Source organism: Melanostigma gelatinosum (assembly GCF_949748355.1).
Source record: "Melanostigma gelatinosum genome assembly, chromosome: 11".
Taxonomy (NCBI): domain Eukaryota; kingdom Metazoa; phylum Chordata; class Actinopteri; order Perciformes; family Zoarcidae; genus Melanostigma; species Melanostigma gelatinosum.
This window is the reverse complement of record NC_136644.1, coordinates 9,999,943-10,024,565: the sequence shown is the minus strand read 5'-3', so window position 1 is coordinate 10,024,565 and position 24,623 is coordinate 9,999,943. Positions and strand designations below refer to the sequence as shown.

Here is a 24,623-nt window from a genome sequence, read left to right as displayed (position 1 = left end):
TAAAAAAAAAAAAAAAGAAGCAACAGAGCCTTTTAAGCCTTCATAGCCGCATAAGAATTGGACCAATGAGAGAACAGTTTGCTCGCGCGTGGCATTTGTTTACAAGATTTAGTCCGCTGTTAAATGTTGCAGTGTGAACACAAACCGAACAAAGGAGCAACTGCAACATTGTATCATATTAATCCCTGAATCGGAACAAAGCAAACGAACTGAAGGTGTGAAAACGCCCTGAAACACTGCAACAAAGTTTCAATAACTTTCAGTTACACAAGGCGTCACTTTTAAAGAGCAATACGGATGCGAGGACACACGCACAGGCTCAGAGGCAGATTATCACATTTAATTTACAATTAATGAGCGACTAATGTAGCCAGGATGTCTTCGGACAAAGCATCGATGCGGCGCGACACAGTGTTGTTGGACACCGGGATCATGTCCAACTTTTTTGCTTCTTTCTCCCCAATCATACATTCCACCATCTCTCTGGCAGCTGGCAAGCTCACGTCTTCGGCGATTGTGTGCGGTAGCCCCTTTCTCGCTCTTCTGTAACCAGATATGAAGCCCGTAGTGCGTCATTTATAGACCCAACACATGAATGAGACTCCAGTTGTTTTTGGCTGTTTTGTAACTCCTCCAATTTCGATATAACAAATGTAAGGGGCTTTTGACTTGCACTGGCATGCTTGGTGTTCAGGTGGTGACGTAAATAAGAGCTTCAGACTGTTAGCCAGAACCTCACTGCACACCACGCACTGTGGCTTTGGGCAATCTGCGTTGCCAATCCAAGTGAAGCCCAGACACACATACTTTTCATCATATTTCCTCTTTTTTTTCCCAGTCTGATGCTCACTCTCGTTTCCTCTTTTTCACCTTGACTCCGCGATGGGCCGATGTGCTCCCGATTTGTCTGTGCTGCACCTCTCCGTTCCCCTCGCCTCCGATTCCTCTCTCTCTCTCTCTGTCCCTCTCCTCTTTTACGACTGATAGCTTCAGATGTCCCACCTGACAGTTTTTAAATTAAAATTACATTTTTTTTTTATATTTAATATTATTACACCATCAGACCGCCATTACACTTTTCCTCTCGCGCACCCCCTAGAGGCAGCTCGCGCACCCCCAGGGGTGCGCGCACCCCACTTTGGGAATCCCTGCCCTAATCCATCCACGGGAGGCATATTTGTTAACTTGTCTTGTGTCTTTGCTGGGCTATGCTAACGACATGCTAGCTTCTGCTCTGTACTCGACACACAGACGTGAGATGGACATTGCTCTTCTCATCTCAGCTCTTTGGAATGTCCCGAATTGATCACTGCAGTACAGTGAAGACAAGACAAGGCATGACTGTTACTACTGCAGTATGATGATCAGCACCAGCAACATCCTGTGACTCCTAAGACAGTGCTACTATCACATGCTGCTTAAATAAATGCTGATGTTGAAGGCTTTTCTTGTGGTAGATGAAGTCATTTTGAAGTGTTTTTGGAAGTTTTGTGATTCTTACATTGGTGGCATCTAACACAGGTCTTGTACCAGGGCCTTCAGCTGAGTGGAAGTCACCAGGAAGCTTCTGTGAATCAGGTTGAGAAACTTAAGATGTAGGAAGGAAAGTCCTTTTGACATTGGCAGGACATTCCAGTCTGCGTTTGATTTGAATGGGCTGGAACAGGTTCAGAGGAAAAAGGCGGCTGACTCCACCCAGAATGAAATATTTTCCTGTCAACGTCAACCTGTCTGGCACGTAGAGTAAGCTCAAATGTATGTGGTGTGTGTCCTAGAGCTTCCGTCCATTATGTTGTGATTCATTTCTGTTCCATTGGAGGAAGTGTTCATCCCTTGCCCATGTAATGTCCGCTGGTTTCATTTCTACATAACTAGCTCAGTTTGGTTTCTTTTTCTCCATCCATCCTCAAAACATTACTAACCCTAACCCTCCCCCCCCACCACCCCCCAGGGGGCTACTACCTGACCAGCGCGTACGGAGCCATGGCCCTCATCAAGAACTTCCAGGAGGAGCAGGCAGCGCGGGTGCTGAGCTCTGAGGCCAGGAACACTCTGCACCAGTGGCACAGACGGCGAACCACCCAACGTTCAGCACCGTCTGTGGACGACTTTCAGGTATCGCGCCTGACCTGAACCCGACTTGAACATCCAGGCAGTGAGTCCAAGTTGTACCGATTCAAAAGACCGCTCAGCATGCGTTTCGGCCCTCGTCAGTGAACGGGAATAAATCGACAATTTCTACTAATATCACAGCATGAGGACTTGGAGCCACGGTTCAGTTTTATTTGTTGTTAGAGAGCACCCTCTAGTGGAACATAAAAAAACTGCATGGGATTTCTTTTTTCTACAGCTATCACTGCATGTCTTTTTTCTGTCTTTTTTCATTCATTGTGGAGATTTCCATCTGTGCCAAATGTTAACACAGGGCTTTTTGTTCCTCTCTGTAGAACTATCTCCGTGTCGCCCTGCAGGAAGTGGACACAGGCTGCACGGCCAAAACCCTGATCGTCCACCCGTACACAACCACAGAGGAGGTGTGCTCACTCTGCGCTTACAAGTTCAAGATCCCGGACCCTGACACCTTCGCACTGTTTCTGGCCACCAAGGACACTAGCCAGCAGCTGGCTCCGGACACACACCCTCAACGGATCAAAGCCGAGCTCCACGGCCGGCCCCGGGCACAGATCTTCCACTTTGTCTACAGGAGGGTCCCAAACCTCAACCTCTGTGTCCCTGCCATCATGCACAATGGAAACTGCCTTCAAGTTGATTAGATCCGGAGATTATCGCAGCGTGCTGCGCTTGATCCTAAACAATACTTATGCTTTGTGGTATTATGGTGGCGCTTATAGATTTTGTAGATAGTTTTGAGGACGTCAGAATGGAAACAGAAACCGAGCTGTATATTGGCATGTTGATGCAGAGATAAAATGTCAAATATGATGCAAGGCAAATAAGGTAATTTACCTTCTGAGGGACCACCAAGGGGTAGGATCAAGACTGTGGCTCAGTTTGGGTCAAAAAGAATGTGAAGTAGGTGAAGTGGTATCAGATCGTGTATAGAGGCTGGTTTGCAGGATTTTGAGTATGTGAAGTATTATAATGGAGGTGAAAGGTTCCTTGGACACGTTTGCTATCCTTAAAGCAGAGGTTTAATATTGCATGTTATGTAACCAACGTTTGCCTTAATTGCTGTTGTCTCGGGTCCCTTTAAAAGGAATTGAACATACTACATACAGTGTGTTGCTACTGAAAGCTTTCAGCTATCATCCAGGGATTAGTCAGCTTTCATCAAAATGACCCAGATAAAAACGTCATGCTAAAACGTTGATTTAATAAGTCAAATGAACTATATTGTAAAAATAGTTTTTTTATTGCTCTTATGTATATTTTCTACAATTGCTGGTCAATTGTAGCTTGTATGTCTGTGTAGAAATATTTTTATATTCAAATTTTCCATCACTAAATATTTGTATTCTGATTTAATATTTCTGTACAGGACTCGATAGACTTGGATTTATAGCTTGAAAGTCCATTTAAAACAACACTGTTTCTATAATTTGTTATGGAGAGCTCAAAGCGGACTTCTTGCTAAATTATTTTTGGAAGAAGTGTCCATTTTGACAGCACAGGTCCAAACAGAAGGTTGTGATGTCGGGGAATATGTGCCTTTGTGGTTTGATGTATAAAGTCAAATGAACCATTTGTCATTGTGTTTATTTTTCTTCTAGACACTGAATGTTCTTCTGTACAGAAATGCAGAAGAACAAAACCTGACTTGTTTCTGATTGGTCAATAATCTACGGAAGCCCTGAGAGGCAAGTGAGAGAAAAATATGAGTGATCCATTTTTCATTTTATGAGCTAATTTGTTTTCTCACCTGTGTTTGTGGCTTAAGAACAGGTGAAAGAAAAGGTTGTGCCAGGATAATATCTCTCAGTTCTCTAAAATCTTCCTCTATGAACTCAAACAAACACATTTCATGGAAAGTTTTAGAAGTTTTATTTTTCAGACTTAACGTTAGTTATAGCACTGCGGGTCTTGCTCTATCGCTCTCACACACGGTTTACTAGATTATGAGTCATAAATGTGGTCAACACACGTCTCACTCGTTTCCTCGGTTTAGTTGTCTGTTCTCACTCGTAGCTCTGCTGGTGGCTTAACTATCTGTCCTACTGGAGAGCAATTACTGCTTTTGTTCCTTTACATTTCATCTGCGGACTTCACAACAGATGTACAGAACAAAATAAGCATTAATAAGGACAGGAAAGTCCTCCGTTTTGTGTCCATCACCCTCCCTAAATTCGCTAACCGTGACTTCAGATGTCCGCTCCGTAAGTCTGATAACCCCGCTGGTCACGCCACTCGCTAATTGCTCCAATAACAGCTGCTTCCTCCGTAATAATGCAGACTTTAACTGAACAACAGCTGCTAGTAAAGACAACAAGGTCAGCAACGGCTGTAATCAGTTCTCCATGTTAAATTAACTTCGTAGTCGATCGGTAATCAATGTTGTTGTTTATGATTGCCGAGTAACGGTCACGTGACAGCGGTGTGACGAATCAGGGAAGGACACATCATGACTGCTAAGAACCAATCAAGGAGCGAACGCGGGTGTGGGCGTCATCATTTCCAAATGTATCCGTTTTCGACCGTCCACACGAATACGCAACCCCGGAGTTTTCAAACGTATCCGTCCTCGGGAGCGTTTTCAAACGTATCCGTTTTTGGTGCTCGAAAACGCCGGCGTAGTGTGGACGCTCAGTGTAAACGTAGCAAAACATGCTTTTCAAATGGAAATGGAGTAGTGTGGACGTGGTCTAAAAATAGGCAAAGCGATGGATTGTGGGTGGAGTTGAGGCAGGATGCAGCAGAGCAGCTAGAGATGACGCCCACCTGTCAGAGAGAATGACAAGCATTCAGAATAACTATATAGAAATAGACAATCTTCTCTCTGATGGTCTTGTTTACTGATGAAGGTCATATAGAGAGGATCAGTATGAATGGAGATAAGCTTAACCAAATCTATTTTGACAGGATCATTTTTCTAAGGGTTTGTTGTTGAGGGGCTGATGGGCACGTGTTCTTAAATGATAATTAAAGGAGAAAAAAATGTGGACAATTTGTTGTCACTTGTCTCTCTTCTGTAATAATCAGACGTGGATCTCTCTGATTTAGAGACCGGGATCAGGCCTCTATGGGAGAAAAATGTATGCGTGTACAATCATATTCATTGTTTGGAATTAAGTCATGTATCTTCACAATCTCACATTTATAAAGCTATGTATGGTCACATTTCATACTTCACGCTCATAAAATCATGTAAGTTCACGTTGAGGCCTGTAGCAGTATCGCTCATGCAGTGTCGCAAAGAGACAGGATGTCTTCTTTGTGTGTACGCTGTGAGGTCAGCATGACCGGGTAAACTCTTACAAACTCTTGCACACAGATTTAAATGTCTAGTTCAGGTCAGGAGGTTAGCAGATTCACAGTGATGAAAGAGGTTGTATTGTACGAAGCCTGGTACCAAGTCAGCTGCATCCAAACAACGCACGCACCGAAATTGTCAACGTAAAGATGTAAGCTGTTAAACCCTCTCCATTACAAGCTTTTAGCGGAGAAAGAGCGGTGTCAGGTGTACATCGGAATAAAGTGCCATGAACAGATAACTGGTACTTCTTGTATCTCCAAAAAATCCAAAGGTCTCTTGTGTAATAAAAGTGATATTAGCAGTTGGAGTCAGCAGGGCCATGGTAGGAGGAAGGACCAGGGTCCAGATGAAACCATGCTCCATGGAAACCTGTGAGGAAAGGAAGCACAAGGATTCCGGGGAAGAGACAAAATCAGTACTGTGCATTAATGGTATCGGTAATAGGATTAATAATGTTAATAATGAAGATCGTAGTAGGTGTCAGCAGGGCCATGGCTGGTTGAAGAACCAGTGTCCAGATAAAACTGCGGTCATCCTGTGAGGCGAGAAAGCACAAATACTCCGGGGAAGAAGTAAAGTTGGTAATGAGCATGAATGGGCCATCAATGCATACAGACGGAGGTGAAGAAGAGGAGGAGAGAGGTGCTCAGTGTAGGAAGTCCCCCTGTAGTTTCTGCCGATACCAGTTTGTCCATGGGCCGGTCCAAGGCAAGCCAGAGCCAGCCCTAACTATAAGCACTATCAAAGAGGAAAGTCTTAAGCCTACTCTTGTATGTGGTGAGTGTGTCTGCCCCCCGGACTGAAACGGGAAGCTGGTTCCACAAAAGAGGTGCTTGATAACTGAAGGCTCTGGCTCCCATCGTACTTTTTAAGACTCTAGGAACCACAAGTAATCCTGAATCACTGGATCGCAGCTCTCTAGTAGGACAGTATGGTACTATAAGCTCTTTAAGATATGATGGAGCCTGACCAATTCGGGCTTTGTAGGTAAGTAAAAGGATTTTAAATTCTATTCCAGATTTTACAGGGAGCCAGTGCAGAGAAGCTAATACAGGAGTAATATGATCGCTCCTCTTAGTTCTTGTTAGTACACGAGCTGCAGCATTCTGGATCAACTGGAGAGATTTAAGAGACTTATTAGAGCAGCCTGAAAATAAGGAATTGCAGTAATCTAGTCTAGAGGTAACAAATGCATGAACTAATTTCTCTGCATCGCTTTGAGATAGGATGTGCCTGATTTTTGAAATATTACGTAGGTGAAAAAAGGCAGTCCTAGAAATAAGTTTTATCTGAGAGTTGAAAGACAAATCCTGATCAAAGGTAACTCCAAGATTCTTGACGGTGCTGCTGGATGTCAGCGCAATGCCATCTAGAGAAACTATATCATTAGATAACTGATTTCGGAGGTGTTCTGGGCCTAGTAGAATAACTTCAGTTTTGTCTGAGTTTAACATCAGGAAGTTGCAGGTCATCCAGGTTTTTATGTCCTTAAGACACGCTTGCAGTTTAGCGAGCTGGTTGGTTTCATCTGGTTTGATCGATATATATAATTGAGTATCATCTGCATAACAATGAAAGGTTATAGAGTGTTTTCTGATAATATTGCCTAAAGGAAGCATATATAAGGTGAACAAGATTGGTCCAAGCACAGAACCTTGTGGAACTCCATAACTGACGTTGGTCTTCATCGAGGCTTCATCGTTTACATAAACAAACTGAGATCGATCCGATAAATAGGATCCAAACCAGTTCAGTGCGGTTCCTTTGATGCCAATATAATGTTCCAGTCTCTGCAACAGGATGTAGTGGTCTATAGTGTCGAACGCAGTACTAAGGTCTAACAGGACAAGAACAGAGACGAGTCCTTTGTCTGATGCGATTAGAAGGTCATTAGTTATTTTTACCAGAGCTGTCTCTGTGCTATGATGCTTTCTAAATCCTGACTGAAAATCCTCAAATAAACTATTGTTTCACAGACAGTCACACAACTGATTTGCAACTGCTTTCTCAAGGATCTTAGAGCGGAAGGGAAGGTTAGAGATCGGTCTATAGTTGGCCAACACCTCTGGATCCAGAGTGGGCTTCTTAAGAAGACGTTTAATCACAGCTACTTTGAAGGACTGTGGTACATGACCTGTTACGAAAGACAGGTTGATGATATCTAATAAAGTTGTGCTAATTAATGGTAGCACTTCTTTAAGCAGCCTAGTCGGTCTAGGGTCTAAGAGACAGGTGGAAGGTTTAGATGTAAAAATTGTTGAAGTCAGTTTGTCAAGGTCAATGGGAGTAAAGCCATCTAAACATATATCAGGGTTTACAGCTGTTTCTAAGGTTACTCTATTTGTGGAAAGATCGGTCGAGGGCAGGAGATTATTAATGTTCTCTCTAATAATTATAATCTTATCATTAAAGAAGTTCATGAAGTCATTGCTACTGAGGTCTATAGGGATACTCGGCACAACAGAGCTGTGACTCTCTGTCAGCCTGGCTACAGTGCTGAAGAGGAACCTGGGGTTGTTCTTATTTTTCTCGATTAACGATGAGTAATAAGCTGCTCTGGCATTACGGAGGGCCTTCTTATATGTCTTAAGACTGTCTCGCCAGAGTAACCGAGATTCTTCCAAGTTAGTGGAACGCCATGTTCTTTCAAGTTTTCGCGATGTTTGCTTTAATTTGCGGGTTTCAGGGTTATACCATGGAGCGAATCTCCTTTGTTTTACCAACTTCTTTTTTAAAGGAGCAATATAGTCTAGTGTCCTTCTCAGTGAGCGTGTAGCACTGTCGACAAGATGATCAATCTGGGTAGGACTAAAGTTAGCACAGGAGTCCTCTGTCATATTGAAGCATGGTATTGAGTTAAATACAGACGGAATCACTTTTTTAAATTGAGCTACGGCACCATCAGATAGACATCTAGTGTAGTAACTCTTGCTTAACGGTGTACACTCCGTTAGTAAGAATTCAAAGGTTATTAGATAATGGTCCGATAGAAGAGGGTTCTGTGGATAGACTATTACATCTTCTATGTTAATGCCATGAGTCAGAACCAGGTCGAGAGTGTGGTTAAAACAGTGAGTGGGTTTCTGTACATTCTGACAGAAACCAATCGAATCTAATAATGAGATAAATGCAGTACTGAGGCTGTTGTTCTCGACATCCACATGAATATTAAAGTCACCTACAATAATTACTAAAAACTGAAAAGATTCCGATAAAAACTCAGAATACGGACCTGGGGCCCGGTACACTACAACAAATATAACTGGCTGTATTGTTTTCCAGGTTGGGTGTGAAAGACTAAGAACCAAGCTTTCAAATGAGTTATAGTCTAGTTTAGGTTTAGGGTTTAATAATAAGCTAGAGTCAAAGATGGCTATACTCCACCTCCTCGGCCGGCGCCTCGAGGAATGTGAGTATTGATATGACTTGGAGGAGTTGATTCATTTCGGCTGACATGTTCATCATTACTCAGCCAGGTTTCAGTAAGACAAAATAAATCAATATGATTGTCTGATATTAGCTCATTTACTAGTAGAGCTTTAGATGACAAAGATCTGATATTTAAGAGTCCACATTTAATTATCCTATTTTATTGTACTGTTGCGGTAGTTTTAACTTGGATTAAGTTATTTTGTTTAACTCCTCGATCGTTTATTTTTGATTTAATTAATTTAAGTGGCCGTGGGGCAGACACAGTCTCTATGTGGTGTTGCGTGAGTAACTGCTCTAATGGAAGCTCAGAGGAGTGTGTAAGACTGCAACTCTGCTTCCTGGTTCTGTGTTGTCATGTACCAGGTCCATACAGAAACTGGGTCAGATTTGCAGAGATGAGATCTGCTCCATCCAAAGTAGGATGAATGCCGTCCCTCCTAAGCAAACCAGGTTTTCCCCAGAAAGTGTCCCAGTTATCTACGAAGCCCACATTGTTTGCTGGGCACCACCAAGACAGCCAACGGTGAAACGATGACATGCGGCTAAACATTTCATCATTGGTCAGATTCGGGAGCGGGCCAGAAAAAACTACGGAGTCCGACATGGCTTTTGCGTATGTACACACAGATTCCACATTTACTTTAGTGATCTCAGAGAGCCGTAGCCGGCTGTCATTCCCACCGATGCCAATAATAACAGCATGTGTTGAGGCAATGACAAAGACAAAACTGCAAACAATGGAGAGATGATCAATACGTGGAATTGGAATCTATTGCTGAAGCAGTGGTTGGGTCAAAGACTTGAAGCTGGATTAGATATTTGGATCTGACTCTTTTGAAGTTAGACCCACAGGACCACAGAATTGGAGACACAAAACAATCTTTCCAGTCAGTGTTTTCTCCTCAGAATTAAATATGGCATCTCAGACATCGCCAGTTGTTTGCGTGCTGCAAAATGCGACCAGACGCAGTACATCCTGGTATTTGTGGCAAACTGCATTTGATATACTATGTATTAGGATATACTAGATATTTTTCTGGCATATGAATAGAATGGAGGTATGGTTATTGGAACACACATACATAGACCTTCACTAAACCACTGAACTGATCAGTGTTTAGTAAAAGAATGCAACACAAATTAGCTTTTATGTTGGTGCTTTGGGAGTTGACCAACAAATCCACTAAAAGAGGAGATGCTGGTTTCCACAACTCTGCACTACTACATGCATGTGAGATAAAATAAACCCAAGTCAGTGTGCAACAAAGTAAAGCACATGATGTGACAAAATGCTGTGTGATAAATTACAGCGCGCATCACATCATTAAAATCTACAATAGTAGCCAGTTTGGCTCTGTGTTCAATAGATCGTAGACACTTTGACCAACAACACACGTACCCATTTGAAAACATGACAACAATTGTACTGTATGACTGAGAAACACACATTTTTATTACACCTTCAAATCGAACAATGGCGCACCTGCTACCATTCCAATGTCATGAGAAATGGTGATTTCCTGGCTGCAGGTGATACAACATGGCGCTTACTGGTGCATGCTGCTCTCTGGTGGACTAGTACATACTGTGTAACCACTTTACTCAAGAAAGGCAATTTCATGGGAGTTCTTTAATAGTTATTCAATCTAAGTCACACACAATGTAACTGGTGATTATGAACTGTTGTTGAGAGGCAAGTAAAGGTTGTGAGTTTCAGGTGATATGTCTCGGCTTCAGGGCTGGTGTTAACATTGAAAATGGGGTCAAGGAGAGTGATATTTTCTTAAAGACATTGCCTTTCTGGGCAGGCTGAAATGGGGGAAACACACACTGCAATGAAGTAGAAGATGTAGATCTAAGAGTATTATTGTAAGTTTATCCTAAAACAGGCAAAAGCCGTAGCTGGTTTCATTGATAAAAACCTCCATATTTCTTGGCTTTTAGCGATACATAAATTCCACTCCCCATTTAAAATTGCTGTCCAGGCTCAATAAAATATATGATGAGAGTTCTGAGAGATGCCAGGTGATTGGTTGATGACCTTGATTGCTGATTGACAGCACCTGTGAGGAGGCTGTGCGTTGAGTCTTGTGGTGTATAAAACAGCATCTTGACTGTTGTTCTAGACCAGCGGTTCCCAAACTTTTTAGGCCCCCTAGAAGACCCCCTTCTACATCCTGACCGGGTTCGCGCACCCCCCCCCCCCTTAATGAAAACAAAAGCAACAGAGCATAAAAATCGGACCAATGAGAACACAGTTTGCTCGCGCGTGGCGTTTGTTTACAAGATTTAGTCCGCTGTTAAATGTTGCAGTGTGAACACAAACCGAACAAAGGAGCAACTGCAACATTGTATCATATTAATCCCTGAATCGGAACAAAGCAAACGAACTGAAGGTGTGAAAACGCCCCGAAACACTGCAACAAAGTTTCAATAACTTTCAGTTACACAATGTCCAACTTTTTTGCTTTTAAAGAGCAATCAGGATGCGAGGACACACGCAGAGGCTCAGAGGCAGATTGCATCACATTTAATTTACAATTAATGAGCGACTAATGTAGCCAGGATGTCTTCGGACAAAGCATCGATGCGGCGCGACACAGTGTTGTTGGACACCGGGATCATGTCCAACTTTTTTGCTTCTTTCTCCCCAATCATACATTCCACCATCTCTCTGGCAGCTGGCAAGCTCACGTCTTCGGCGATTGTGTGCGGTAGCCCCTTTCTCGCTATTCTGTAACCAGATATGAAGCCCGTAGTGCGTCATTTATAGACCCAACACATGAATGAGACTCCTCCAATTTCGATTTAAAATATGTAAGGGGCTTTTGACTTGCACTGGCATGCTTGGTGTTCAGGTGGCGACGTAAATAAGAGCTTCAGACTGTTAGCCAGAACCTCACTGCACACGGCACTTCAACAGCGCACTTCATGCATTCAGCAACATTAATTTAAATATGCTAAACTGGCTGAAATCGGGGAAACTGTCAGGTGGGACATCTGAAGCTATCAGTCGTAAAAGAGGAGAGGGAGAGAGAGGACTCTGAGGGGAACGGAGATGTGCGTTGGGGAGAGACCGGGAGAAGAAATCGAGCCAGAGACGGAGGAGACCGAAAGGGATTGCGCAGACAAATCGGGAGCACATAGGCCCATGGAGTCAAGGTGAAAAAAGAGGAAACGAGAGTGAGCATCAGACTGGGAAAAAAGAGGAAATATGATAAAGTATCTGTCTGAAGATACCATGCTGTTACAATAATTCACTTCATGTTACTGTAGAGTACAGATTTGACCTTAACTTCAGCTCGGCCTGTGCATATATCAGCAAATGATCTCTACCTCTTTAACATCCTCTTTATTGTTCGTCTCATGCTGCTGCTTTAGCGTGTCTCCACCTTCTCTGTTCTTTGTCTCTTCCTTTGTACCTCCCTCTAGTTCTCCTTCCCTCTCCTCCTCCATCATTGTCCTCCTGTCTTGCAGGGCACAGGGCAGACAGTTTACCAGGAAGAGGACAGCAGCGAGACAGAGCAGAGCCAGAACCACACCCATATCCAGCTCTCTAGCTCCCTGTCCTTCATCTTCCTGCTCCCGCTTTCCGTCTTTCTCCTGGCTAGGGGAGAAGTACACAGTGCCCTCCTCCTGGCTGGGCATCAGCACAGCTCTTTCCAGATTGTTCCGACTGACCATCTCTCCGTACCCCACCTGGTTCCAGTGCCTCTCAGGTCTCTCCCCACTGATTTTGTCATAGTAGTCACTGTTTACATTCTCACTTTCGTCTTCGTCAAAGTTCGACGCATAGATATCGCTGTCTGATTCACCCAGCGTGCCTGAAATGTCAAACTCAAACTTCTCCCCCTCATCATCCTTGTCCCCTGCTGGCTGCAGGAAGCCCAGGTCTAGGTTGACTCTTATCCAACCAGATCCTCTTGCCAGCCTCCTTGTCCCGCCTCCTCCTCCATTGTTCGTCCAATCCCTGTGTCCTTCACTGATAGAGTTGGAGGTGATTGGCTGGTCAGCGCAGGTTGAAACCAGAAGTTCTGCAGGTAGTAAAGGCCCGCCTCCATCCCCCTGGGCTGAGATGCGTGGGCTGGAACCGGGCACCACAACAACCACCGTCTCAGCCAATGACGAGAGACGTAGGGAAAAGGGAAGGTCGCTAAAGGAGGAGAGGAGGGAGGCGGTGTCGTCACTGAACTGGACCCACACACTGATGGAAGCCTCCTGGAGAGACACAACAGGATATGAATGGAAATAAAATTAGGTCTGACAAGTCTTCTCAACTGTTTCACATGGTTACTTTAAATAAGTTGGCTAGGTTGGCCAGCTAAGTTAGCTGATTTAAATTTGGAAAATTGTTTCAGTTGACAGTCCTTCATGGAGAAAGCTAATTGTCCAAATTTAGTTCTACGATGTATTTTACAGTGACCATTCACCATGTTCCCACTTCCTCTGTTACTGTCTCATCATTGGATATACCTGGAAAGAGGCTGTGGGGCTAGACTATTACATTTGAAAAGTAATTTGAGAAAACGAAGATGAGCAAAGCTGTCTTTTATCATGTGACAGTGATGCCACCCGACAGGCTTATTGTCCATTCTTTTCCATGTCTGATTGTATGAGGACGTAAGATGTTTGACTGAAGATGATGATGCTTGAACTCATACTGTCACGCAATATGAAAAAGTTAAATAACTAAGCTGCCTGAGTGGGTATGTAGTGCCTGATTATTTTGAAACATAAGGTCTTTACTGTTTTATTATTTTTTTTATTTAATTTTTTTTTTTACATGTATATTAAATTGGAGCTACGACTCAATCATCAAAAAAGAATCATTGTACAGACTCTAAAGCTGCGCTAACTTCCTTTTGACTGGGTTTTAAATTGACCATGTGAGCCATTATATGGAAGGTCATTTGAACACCACTTTCTTAGCACTATGGCTCGTGTACACCACAATGCTATTATCTGAACGCTTGCTTTGATTGAGAATTCAATGTGCCTTCCCAAGGTAAATGGATGGTATGGTGTCTTTTTTAGTCTTCCAACCACTCAATACACTACATGTCATTCACACACTGATGACAGGGGCTCCCAAGGTCTGATTGACAGAGGACCCTCTACCTCTGAGCCACAGTCGCCCAAATCAATTATCATAAATTGCCTTTCAGTCACCTGGTGATGGTTGTACAGGATGTTGTAGGCAGTTACTGTTGCTGTTACAATGGAAGGGTGGGTTGGGTTAGCTGTGACTGACATGCCAAGACTGCTGACAACTTGCACAGACAGGTCCCCAGGAGTAACGGGGTCAGAGGTCACAGTGATGTCACATCTGCCCAGCACGCCATCCCACTGCTCAGAGATGACCTGAGAGAAAGAGACAGTGGATAAAGATGATGATGCTCAGTAAGTGAAGATGTTCAAAGGAAATTGATGTACAACTATCACCTACATGGAGTGATGTCTTTCCTGGTTGTAAACCAATCAGGTTGTTCTGGCCGCCAAGGGAAGCCACTCGAGGGTCCTCGACTCTCAGCCAGTTACGGACCAGCTCTGTAACATCCACGAACCAATCAGATGAGCCCAGGAGGTGTGTGGTTCTGCTATAAGAATCCTGAGCTGTAAACTGAGTCAGAACCTGAATGGAGGAGCGTTGATAAACTGGTACACACCTGAAGAGACAGGACACACATGAAGAGCTAAATGCCTTAAGTTATCTGGGTGTCTGTGAGATAATACACAGATGCATAGGATCATGCTTGTGTCACAATCCATCAGAAAATAAATCACAAGTCAAACATATTAAACTTGGATCTCAGAGTCAGGTTTCCTGTGACGTTTCTGACCTCTAGTAGCGCTATGGAGCATTTTTCCTACAAGTGGGTCTTGACTTTGTTGCACATGCACAAAAGGGTGGACTTTCCCACACAGATAAACATGGGTGATAAGATACACTTTCCTGTAAATGCTTTCACACTATGCAATTGATCCGACAGGGGTCAGTATTTCAAAATGATACCACAAGATTATATTGCTTGGATTGGATTAAACTCTGATCTGATTTGAAAACTGGGTATTTCAAAGCAGGTCCAAGGAATCCTGATCCTGAAGATTTTAATTTAATTTAATTTAATTTAATCTGGACAAAATTCTACATTTGGGTATTTCAAAATTTGAACCAGAGATCTGGATCAATTTCATGCCAAACTTCAGGATCATTTGAATCCCACCTCAGAGGTGGATTTGATGTAGATTGACAAATAGTTTAGGCTTCTCTTCTCCTAAATATGTTGACCCAAAATGGTCAGGACATTTAAACTTTGTTAATAATCAGTTATGATTGTCAAAAAAGAATGTGCCTTTCAAATGTGAATGTGTTTTAGTTCTAGTTTAGTTGGCTAGTTTGAATAACTGTTATTCAATGAAGAAATGTGGTTAGGCCACACTTCTTCCTGAAATCTGCTGTAAATACAAGTGTAACAAATACAAGAAACATGTTTCACTATTGTCACTTCAACATTGTAATGACATTATTTGTACCAAGACATCCAACATATGTTTTAATGTAGATTATTGTGTCTATTTACATAACCACCAACTAAACTGTATTGGAAGTCTTGGTCTCTAAGAAATCACAACGGTGACAACAGGAGAATTGATTCAGAACACTCACCACATGACCACAAAGAGATTAAGGTGAGACATCACAAATTCATACACAGTTAACACTGTAGTGTAGAAGGCTCAGTGTCATGGCTGTTCCTTTATATCTATTTGTGATGGCCTTTCTTTTAAACCCTCTTTGGAGAAGAGTTGCAAAAATGAGTGATTGCTCTGTTGCATAAGAGGCTAAATAAACCACAGTAAAGACACAATGGGGCTGTCTCCTACCCTGTCTTTGTGAAGTGGTTCCAGCCATCGATGGCGTTGAGAACAGGGTCTGCCAAGGACACTCGCAGGGGCACTGAAGGAGCCCACACCTCCACACACACAGAGCCACGAAGTGCACCCAGTAGAAACTCCACCACTGCACAGGTGCTACCCAACCCTGATTCACTGCCATCCACAAAGAGGGTTGAGCAATCACTGGACACCTGTGGTTATGAAGGACACATACAGAAGACAAGTGGAGAAGACTCCCATTAAACTGGCAATTAAAGGACAATAGTACAGTATGTACATTCAGTATACCTTTTGTTGTGTTCTAATTGAATGTTAAAATGTAACGATATTACTTATTTAAAGTCCAGTAATCAATATAATTGTATCATCAATTAGTTAAATGTGTAATGTGAAAGATGTTGCTTGTAGCAACGAACCCAGAGAGAACTATCACCAACTCTGTAGTTCCCCTCGCCTCTACAGCGTTTTTTTAAAGCGTCTGATGAGTGAGCTATAGCTGTGTCCCAATCCAGCGGCTGCATCCTTTGGAGGCTGCATTTGTAGACCGGCTGCGTCACAGCAGCTGCGACGAGGCTGTCCCATTTCGAAGACTCTTTCAATTGCAGCCGACGAATGCAGCCTTCTTTTCCCAGATTCGGAGGACACAACTGATGGATCCTTTGCGGCCCAACATATCCCAAGATGCATTGTGTGCCGATTTTATTTTAATAAACATGGCGACGAGTGAACCAGCAGTGGGAGAAGCGGCAGTATTCACTTTTAAATGTGAGTATTGGGTTTCAACTCACTCGAATATCACAAATACAAATGTTAAAACAAAAAAAGAGACTTTATAACATCACATGATTGTGTTAAAATGATTGGTTAAGCTACATGACGTTAGTAACTAACAAGCTGTCGTTACCGGGAGCAGCTGCTCTATCTACGGCAGCTCGTCTGCCTGCATCCAACCAAAGTTATTTAGCCTTGGAAAGTAACTTATAATGCCTTCACTTTCAAACTTCAGAGGCTGACTAATACCTTACTGAGATTGTGACGATATTACCAATAATTTATACTTCCTATTATGTCCATAAACGGACCAACAGGATTGTAAACCTGGTTGTAAACCTGAAATATCACTTTCACAAAGTCCAATAACGTTACAAACGTTGAGATTAACTACACAAAGCCTTCGCGGTCTTCAAAGGACGCGGTCGATGTAGACCGCAAATGCTGCGTCCTCCGAAGGATGCAACCGCTGGATTGGGACACAGTTTATGTTTTGGCTTAATGTGTCCTGGACAAAGATGATGGTATTCTTCTGAATCTGGGTAACACAACGAGCAAACCTGTACTTTGTAAAATATCAGACTGATCTTTTGACAGATTTGTTTGTATTTGAGTGTGTTGCACCTTGACAATGTTCTCATTGGTAGAGTGGCACGTGACTGCAGAGGTGACATCTGACACCTTCCCATTATGGTTTATGGCCAGCACAATGACAGGAAGTGACACTGGCTGGTTGGTCAGTATCGCTGTGTTGATGATTGTGTTACTCTGAGGATAGAGGATTAGAAAAAATATGTATCAACAGATCAGATTGTATGAATCTTTAAAAAATGTGAAAGATTATAAAAATGATGATCCCTGGATTGGGATTAAATGAATGACTGAATAGATGAAGTACCTCTGTGATGGGAGCGATGCTAAAGATGTGTCGATCAGCAAATGAGAAGATGCTCACTGCTGCTCCATGTGGCGATAGGGGTTTCATATGCCCAGAATACTCCACCCACCAGTTAGCAGACACCGTCATGGCAACACCGAAGCTCTGCCTCAGCCCGTGGACTGATAGACACACCACCTGCTGTAGTAAAGTGGGACTGCAGGGCAACAGAGATCAGAGACTGAGCTTCTAGTATCTATAGATCCGTCATGGTCCAAACTTTCCTGACATGGTGAAAGTACAATCTTTGATTGTGAGTACAAAGAGGCAGCTCTTAGATTGGCACATCGGACAACAACCCTGATTCCCAGTCTGCTAGCTCCCACCCTGCTTCCTCTTTAGCTAGCCTCTGGCCTGCTAGCAGCCAGTCTTCACTCCAGCCTGCTTGCAGCTAGCCTCAACTCCACTCACTTAACCTTGGGATCCAGAGACATTTATGCAATGGACAAAGGGGTGTACTAAGAAGCAGGTTCAACAGAGCCAAGCTTTCTTTGCGTTAGCTGGCTCAACAAAACCTAAATGCCCAATCAGTGATAATGGGTATCCTGATGGTGGTTATCAACTTTCTTTGTTGATCAAGTTAGCTTCATGAGGCTGTGTGCACGTTACTATATAAGGGGGGCATTTAGTGTGTTTGCTGGCAACTGTGATTGAACTCTTGACCTACTTGTGTGTGTGCTTGTGTGTGCTGTGTTTGTGGCACAGGATAGACACCACGTCGTGTTTGGAGCCTTGGCTTCTCTCCAGGGTCACTGCCCACAGATCAGAGGTCAGAGTTTTCTGAGCCACCATGGACACCAAGCCCTTCTTCACCTTCAGCCTGAAGACACACAGGTTTTGAATGTAAAACTATCAGAGTGGTTGGTAGCTAGTGATACGGACTGTAATACAAAACAGCATTTTAAGAACGTGAAAGTAGTGTTGTAGTGATGTCATTGTGTGTTTACCTTATGACGACAAGCTCACCGCTGAAGTTAGCTCTCACATTCAAAGACACTCTGATTGGCTGTCCTATCAGGACCGGGCCCCTGTGATAGCGAATCATGACATGGGGGTCCAAGCTAAGCTCCTCCTCTTCCTGCCCGTTCAAACATGTTTCTTCTTCTTTGGTCCTGCTCTGCTCTCTCTCTTCCTCCTTCAGTGTCACTGCTTTGATATGGAAGAGCTGCCTCTGGGACTGAGCTGCTATGTCCTCCACACATCTGGATTGACAGTCAATTGGTAGAAAAGATGGATCGATTTTGGAAAATGGCAGAAAGACATTAATTCTCGGGCAGCAAAAAAAAGAAATCTCTCTACATGTTCCTATTCATTCACATACCCTGGTGGTGTCAGATTTAAGTCAGCCACGGTGTCAGAGGAGGAGTAGTAAAGCTGTATTTGGTTTCTGATGGGAACCCGTTGGTATCTGAGGGCCCATGGAACATGCCCCTGGGTGTCCTCATCAACACCTTGAGGGTATCTGAATGAAAGCGTACATTTATTTGTCACACAGGCAACTGATCATCATCATCTACAAAACATAAAGGGAAAACAAGGATCCATGGAAACTGCTTCAGAGACCTCTGTCCATGCACAATTGTCCTGCTATAAATGGACCTCTTCCTCATGCCTAAACAGAATGGGCTTCATGCACCAACCTTTTCATACCCTCATCCCTGAGGGGCGGTTACTCTTTAACCGGGTTCATTCACTTCCACCCTCCAAGACAATATGTCCTGCCCGTGCTTTCTTTACGACTTTTGTAATCAAACCCACTTCCGTAAGCAAGTTAACTAACTTAACTGTTCATTATTCTTCAGTTCTGATTACTCACCCTATAAGTGATAAAAATATTGTTTATTTTATGAGATATGTGACAAAGTCTTGACAGAGTCTTCGGAGTTTAGACTCAGGAACAATTGTAGTCAAGGGGCTTCTGCCCTTAGCAGCAGCAAGATAAATCCCCCATGGAGTTTAGACCAAGGCGGTGGCTGTTGATGATTCTGATGAAATGATGACTGATAAATACGTGAAGATTGAGCAGTGACAGGGGAGGTGAAGGGGCATGTTCAACAACAGCATGAATGTACAAAAATCTAGCTGACTGTCAGAGGTCTTATTCCGTCGCCCCTTCGACCTTTTTGAACCGCCCCAAGATCCATTTGGAAAGTGTGTTCAGATAGGGAGAGATGTTGTTGTTGTTGTTCTCACATTGCTAGTGAGGCATGCAATTCTGATGCTCTGGAAGAGTCCTTGTCCCTCTCTCATACCCACTGGATAAAAGATGCCTTCTCCTTTGTGAAATTACAAAAAATCAAATACTACATTTGTGGCTCCAACATAAAATCTTCTAACATTTGGTTACCCTTCATTCATTGGGATAAAAACTTTAGAACATCAGAGAATCAAACAGATTTGTCCCTGCTCTTCTTTGACAGAGGCTATAATGAAATCATTGCACCAAACGTTTCAGAAACGATTAAGATAGGCTAGCCAATATAAACATCTCCAAGTAGAAACCCAAAAGTATGAACTTTAAAATTTGCATAATGTGGTTAAAACATCACCTCAGTGAAGGAGAAGTATGCTGGTGGTTGACAAGGTTGCCGTGATGATGTCCTTTCCGTTGCCGGTCTCGCTTCTGCATCCAGCGACGGTGGTGGGGGTTACCGTGCCACTTCTCCAAATCCTGATGTGATTGGTTGGTGTGTTGATCCTCAAACCAATCATTAGGCAGTGTCAGAGTTACCACGCAAAGCCCTAGAGGAGGCTGGTAAAGAGGACAGATAGATGGATGAGAGTTAAGAAAGGGAAGTGGTGTAATGAATAAATGAGAAGAAAAGAGCGAAACCACTAGGTAGAGATATAATCTGGTCCTCACCTGTGTGATACAGGAGGCTTTGTGCTCCTTAGTCTCCTTGAAGGCATGCAGGGTGATGCAGGTCCCTCGAGTGCTGTTGTCACCCCGCTTGTGGAACAGCGTCCTCACCCTGAACCTCTTCTGCCTGCCCTTATCTCTCTCTTTCTCCACATGCTCTGAGAGGAGAGAGGCGGACAGAAGGGTAGAGAGAGGGAGGAGAGGCTCTGATATCAGCTGTGGAAAAAGAAAGAGGTATGTTACTAGTTAGCTTGAGCAGTTTCAGTAGAATTAGTAAACATTCACATCATCAGTCAACTTCCCAACAAATCTCTGTCTGGTCATTTGTCAAATACCTGTGTAACTGAGTAAGGGCCAAATGAAGCCTGGAGACCTGGTCTTGGGGCCTTGCCAGGCGAGCGCAACATGAACAGGCTTTGAGAGAAGGCGAAGGGGGTTGAGTTGGAGAAAAGAGGGCCCAGCTCCACCTGAGACAGAGGGAGGAACTGCCAGGCTGGAGGGACAACCGACATGTGGACCGGCAGGGAGAGAGGGAGAGGAGGCTGCATGAAGGATGGAGGGACTGAGGGAATAAAAAGGAAATGATAGTATTCATTAGTATTCATCAGTAATCATTATATACAGCAGATGTCTTAAAACAACAACAAAACAACACATGGCTCGATGTGGGAGTGAGGTGATTGAGACAGGGGAATAAGTTCAAGGGAAATTGGTGGACGAGTAGAGAATGCAAATAGGTTTGGGTTCGTTAGAATGTTGCTGGAGGGAGTGACAGAGAGAAAGCATGTAAAATCTGGACTGCATCCTTAAGAAAAAGGTGGAAATAGAAAAGTTATGTGACAGAATTGATGGCTGAAAAGAGCGGGACAAAAACATCAAGGAGCGAATGGCACTAAAGCTGGAATGAACAATAAATATTTCCATAAACAGATACACTCTCTCTATGAGTACCACAGACAAACAAAAATCAAACTATCATAGAAAAGACTCACCTAAAATCCAAAAGAGCAGCAGAATGCTAACTCCTCTTCTGCCCCAGCACACGCCGGCCAAGCTGAAATCTGCCATCACTACAGACCTGATGCAAAAATATTAAACTATTGTGCATTAAATATTATCATCCAATAGAAACATTTAATAAGCATGCAGTAAATGTTTGACATTTTAATTATTCAAGTGTATTTCCTTAACCCTAGTTGTACTTTAGAACGTATCCATTTACGGTACTAGCTTCTTCTGTAGCTTCCAACCGAAACACAGATCTTCATCTGCAGGTCAGTTGTGAAGCTCAACTTTTAAGCCAATATGGAAGGGAAGTTCTTAAAGTCCCCAGAATAATGAACATTAGAACATCTACTGTTGAGACAAACAGTTGAGAAAATTTCAGTTGCTGATAAAAAACATTTGATATGGTCAAAAGCTCCAGAACCAGCACGTAAATGCTACATTAATGTTAAATTGTAGCTTCTAGTTAATCATGCTAACTTGCTCAAGATGAGTCAACACGTTAAACATACAATGATGGATGATGAACACTATGGTTATGGTTAGCTAGCTAACAGTTATGGTTGGATAAAGTCTGGGTGTTCTGGAATAGCCCAGTAATGTATTGGTTTCTTGTATAGGGACACTTATAGTCCATTATTTTATAACGCTCAGCACGAAAACAATGGCAATGGAAAGTCAAGTATCCTTTTTTGTGGTGGACACTTTAATGAAATGCATCCATGTGACTATGCAACGGTCAGATCCGACCTAACATTAAAACCATGTCCCAACTAATACCTTCCACACATTAGGGGGCGGTATGGAGCCCACTAAACAAACACAAACTCAATCACTGTATATTCCCAAAGGTTCCTGAGTTTTTGATTAAACAAAGGATGTTAAAAATGCATTCACATGCTAAAAGTGATTAGGGTGCACAATGGAGCCATGCCAAGCTCAAGCCAAATTACGACACCTAATTCGAATTGATGACTCATTTGTACAAGGGTGCAACGTTTCATGACTTTGTGTGCTTCCTAAAGTCCTCAAAGATGTGTTTGTAAAATGAACCCCAACCTCGGAAGTGAGCATTGCACTGGTTCCTTGTTTAAAAGCCAATGGGATTTGTTTTACCCTAACCTGGTGGAGGGTTTTCTGTGCCTCACTGTCCCTGGGAGCTAAATTGTTTGGGATAATAGCTCAGGGTAGGGTTTCCCGCCATGGCAAAGAGCTGTGTCCTTATACCTGACACAAAGTCAACTCCACCAGGGTTGTCCTTTTTCACAGAATCGGTTTGTTATTGTCATCGACAGAATTTCAAGGCGGAGCCGGGGGAGAAGAGAGTGCGGTTTGGAGACCCCCAGAATTGTAACTCTGTGTCAGCATTGATGCGGGTGCTGTACGGGATCGTTGTGGTGAAGGGGAAGACAAAGCTCTTGATTCACCAGTCCATCTACGTTCCGACCCTCACCTATGGTAATGCCCTTTGGGTAAGCTTCCTTATGGTAGTCGAAAGGAGCCAGCTGAGGGGGTTCGGGCATCTGATCAGGATACCTCCTGGATGCCTCCTTTTAGAGGTTTTCTGGGCATGTTCGACTGATAAGAGGCCCATGGTTAGACCCAGAACATGCTGGAGGGCTTGTATGTCTTGTATGTAGGGAAATCCTTGGGGTTTTCCAGGCAGATTTGGAAAGCGTTGCCAGATATAGGAACATCAGGAATAACTTCCTAAGCCTGGTGCCTCAACAACCCGGCCCCAGATAAGCAACGAGTAAATGGATGGATGGAATAAGCATTGTGGCAAAAGTAAGTTTATTTACACATTTAGCTACAGGAGCAATTTTGGGGTTAAGTGTCTCAAGGACACATAGACATGTGACTTGCTGGAGCCGGGGATCGAACCACCGATCCTCTGATTGAAGGACGACCCTGCTCTCCATTTAGCCACAGTCGCACTAATAAAGTTAGCTATACCACTGTCACATGAGTTTGAGTATACACAACAAGGCTTTGAAGGCAAGCCACTTGTTAGCAACCGTCTTTTTAAGACACTTAAAAGCTTAAAAAAAGAGGTGTATCTATTGACGTATTTCATATCGTTTAACTAAACGTTGAAACATTTTGAGCTGCGGTTAACAACAGATCTCATTTCAGGCATCTAACCAAAAAAACATTGAAAACCCCATTAACTTTGAGACAAGGGAACTTGAAGTGCAAAAAGATATGTCCCAACTTAGAGCACAACAAGAGCTCTATTTGGTTTATTGACTGATTGTCCCTACATAGAGCAGACATCCCAACATACCCAGGTGGGTATGTTGTTCTCTATGTCAGAGCTAATAACCAAAACAATTCATTTTGTTAAATTGTGAAAATTTGCTTTGGACTCATGGAAAGGCTAATTTTAGCTCTGTTACATAACACCTACAGGGAAGAGAATTTTTCACGAAACCAATCAGCGCCTCCACTTGTAACATCATAGACACATGGCCACTTATTGACAAACAACATTTTACAAGTCTGCGTCTCCTGTGAACATCCATACACACTCTAATACACATCAGCTGGATGGAACTTAAATTCAGACACTGTATGTTCTGCACAAGATCAAAGACCAAACAGCAGAACATACAGCTAAATATATCACATGTGTGTGTGTGTTATGTTCCCAGTAGACAACAATCACTGTTGACAGGTCAGATGATACTATACTGTTCTACATAACACACACAAGTGAAGTCTCTCTGCCTTACACACACACACACACACACACACACACACACACACACACACACACACACACACACACACACACACTCTTTTTACCCACTTGTATCTGTCTATTTTAGCTCCAGATTACATCTTTTCCTCGAGGCATTTGTGCAGCAGGTGGCTCCCTTTGTCCTTGCTCAGAGTCGCATCATTGCTACTAACAGGAATTTAAAAAAATATTCACCACAAATATTACTTATCTATTCAAAAAAGGAAATTACTTCAACTAAACAGTTATATGTCATTTTCGTCTCTCCTGCTGATCTTTGCTGGTCTGCTGATGATAAACCCCTCTCTCTCTCCCCCCCTCTCTCTCTCTCTCTCTCTCTCTCTCTGCCCACCCTCCCTCCCTGTGCCAGATTCACACAATACAGATTTATTTGTTTAAAACGGTAAGTAATCCTCTCCCTCTCAGTTATGTCCTTTCCCCCTCCCCTTCTTCACGTATCTCGTTTTTTTTTCTTTTAGCTTTTGCTTGCTATCTTGCTTCCTCACCCGAAATGAAATGCTTTTCCTAACACTTCACTGTGTGTGTG

General features: G+C 43.1%; 2 protein-coding genes across 5 annotated transcripts in view; one reads left to right on the top strand and one right to left on the bottom strand.

Moving 5' to 3' along the window:
- Window positions 1-3,695, top strand: part of LOC306784635 (ras and Rab interactor 2-like) — a 40,427-nt gene extending 36,732 nt beyond the window's left edge. For 3 of the 4 annotated variants that reach the window (XM_079278680.1, XM_079278681.1, XM_079278683.1), the window contains 2 exons: window positions 1,952-2,115; window positions 2,448-3,695. In XM_079278680.1, coding sequence (XP_079134806.1) covers window positions 1,952-2,115; window positions 2,448-2,774 — 491 coding nt within the window. In that variant the 3' untranslated portion in view covers window positions 2,775-3,695. Of the gene's footprint in view, window positions 1-1,951; window positions 2,156-2,447 lie in introns of all 4 variants that reach the window. The other variant, XM_079278682.1, reaches the window with a different exon arrangement.
- Window positions 3,696-12,181: 8,486 nt separating this feature from the next.
- tmem132a (transmembrane protein 132A) lies at window positions 12,182-22,856 on the bottom strand (the record flags this gene model as incomplete). The annotated part of the gene is made up of 13 exons (XM_079278624.1): window positions 12,182-13,081; window positions 14,033-14,224; window positions 14,310-14,529; window positions 15,749-15,951; window positions 17,156-17,299; window positions 17,430-17,625; window positions 18,136-18,288; window positions 18,416-18,670; window positions 18,790-18,930; window positions 20,018-20,220; window positions 20,332-20,544; window positions 20,664-20,890; window positions 22,787-22,856. The coding sequence occupies 13 exons, from the start codon at window positions 22,854-22,856 to the stop codon at window positions 12,182-12,184; spliced, it is 3,117 nt and encodes a 1,038-aa protein (XP_079134750.1).
- Window positions 22,857-24,623: the final 1,767 nt, after the last annotated feature.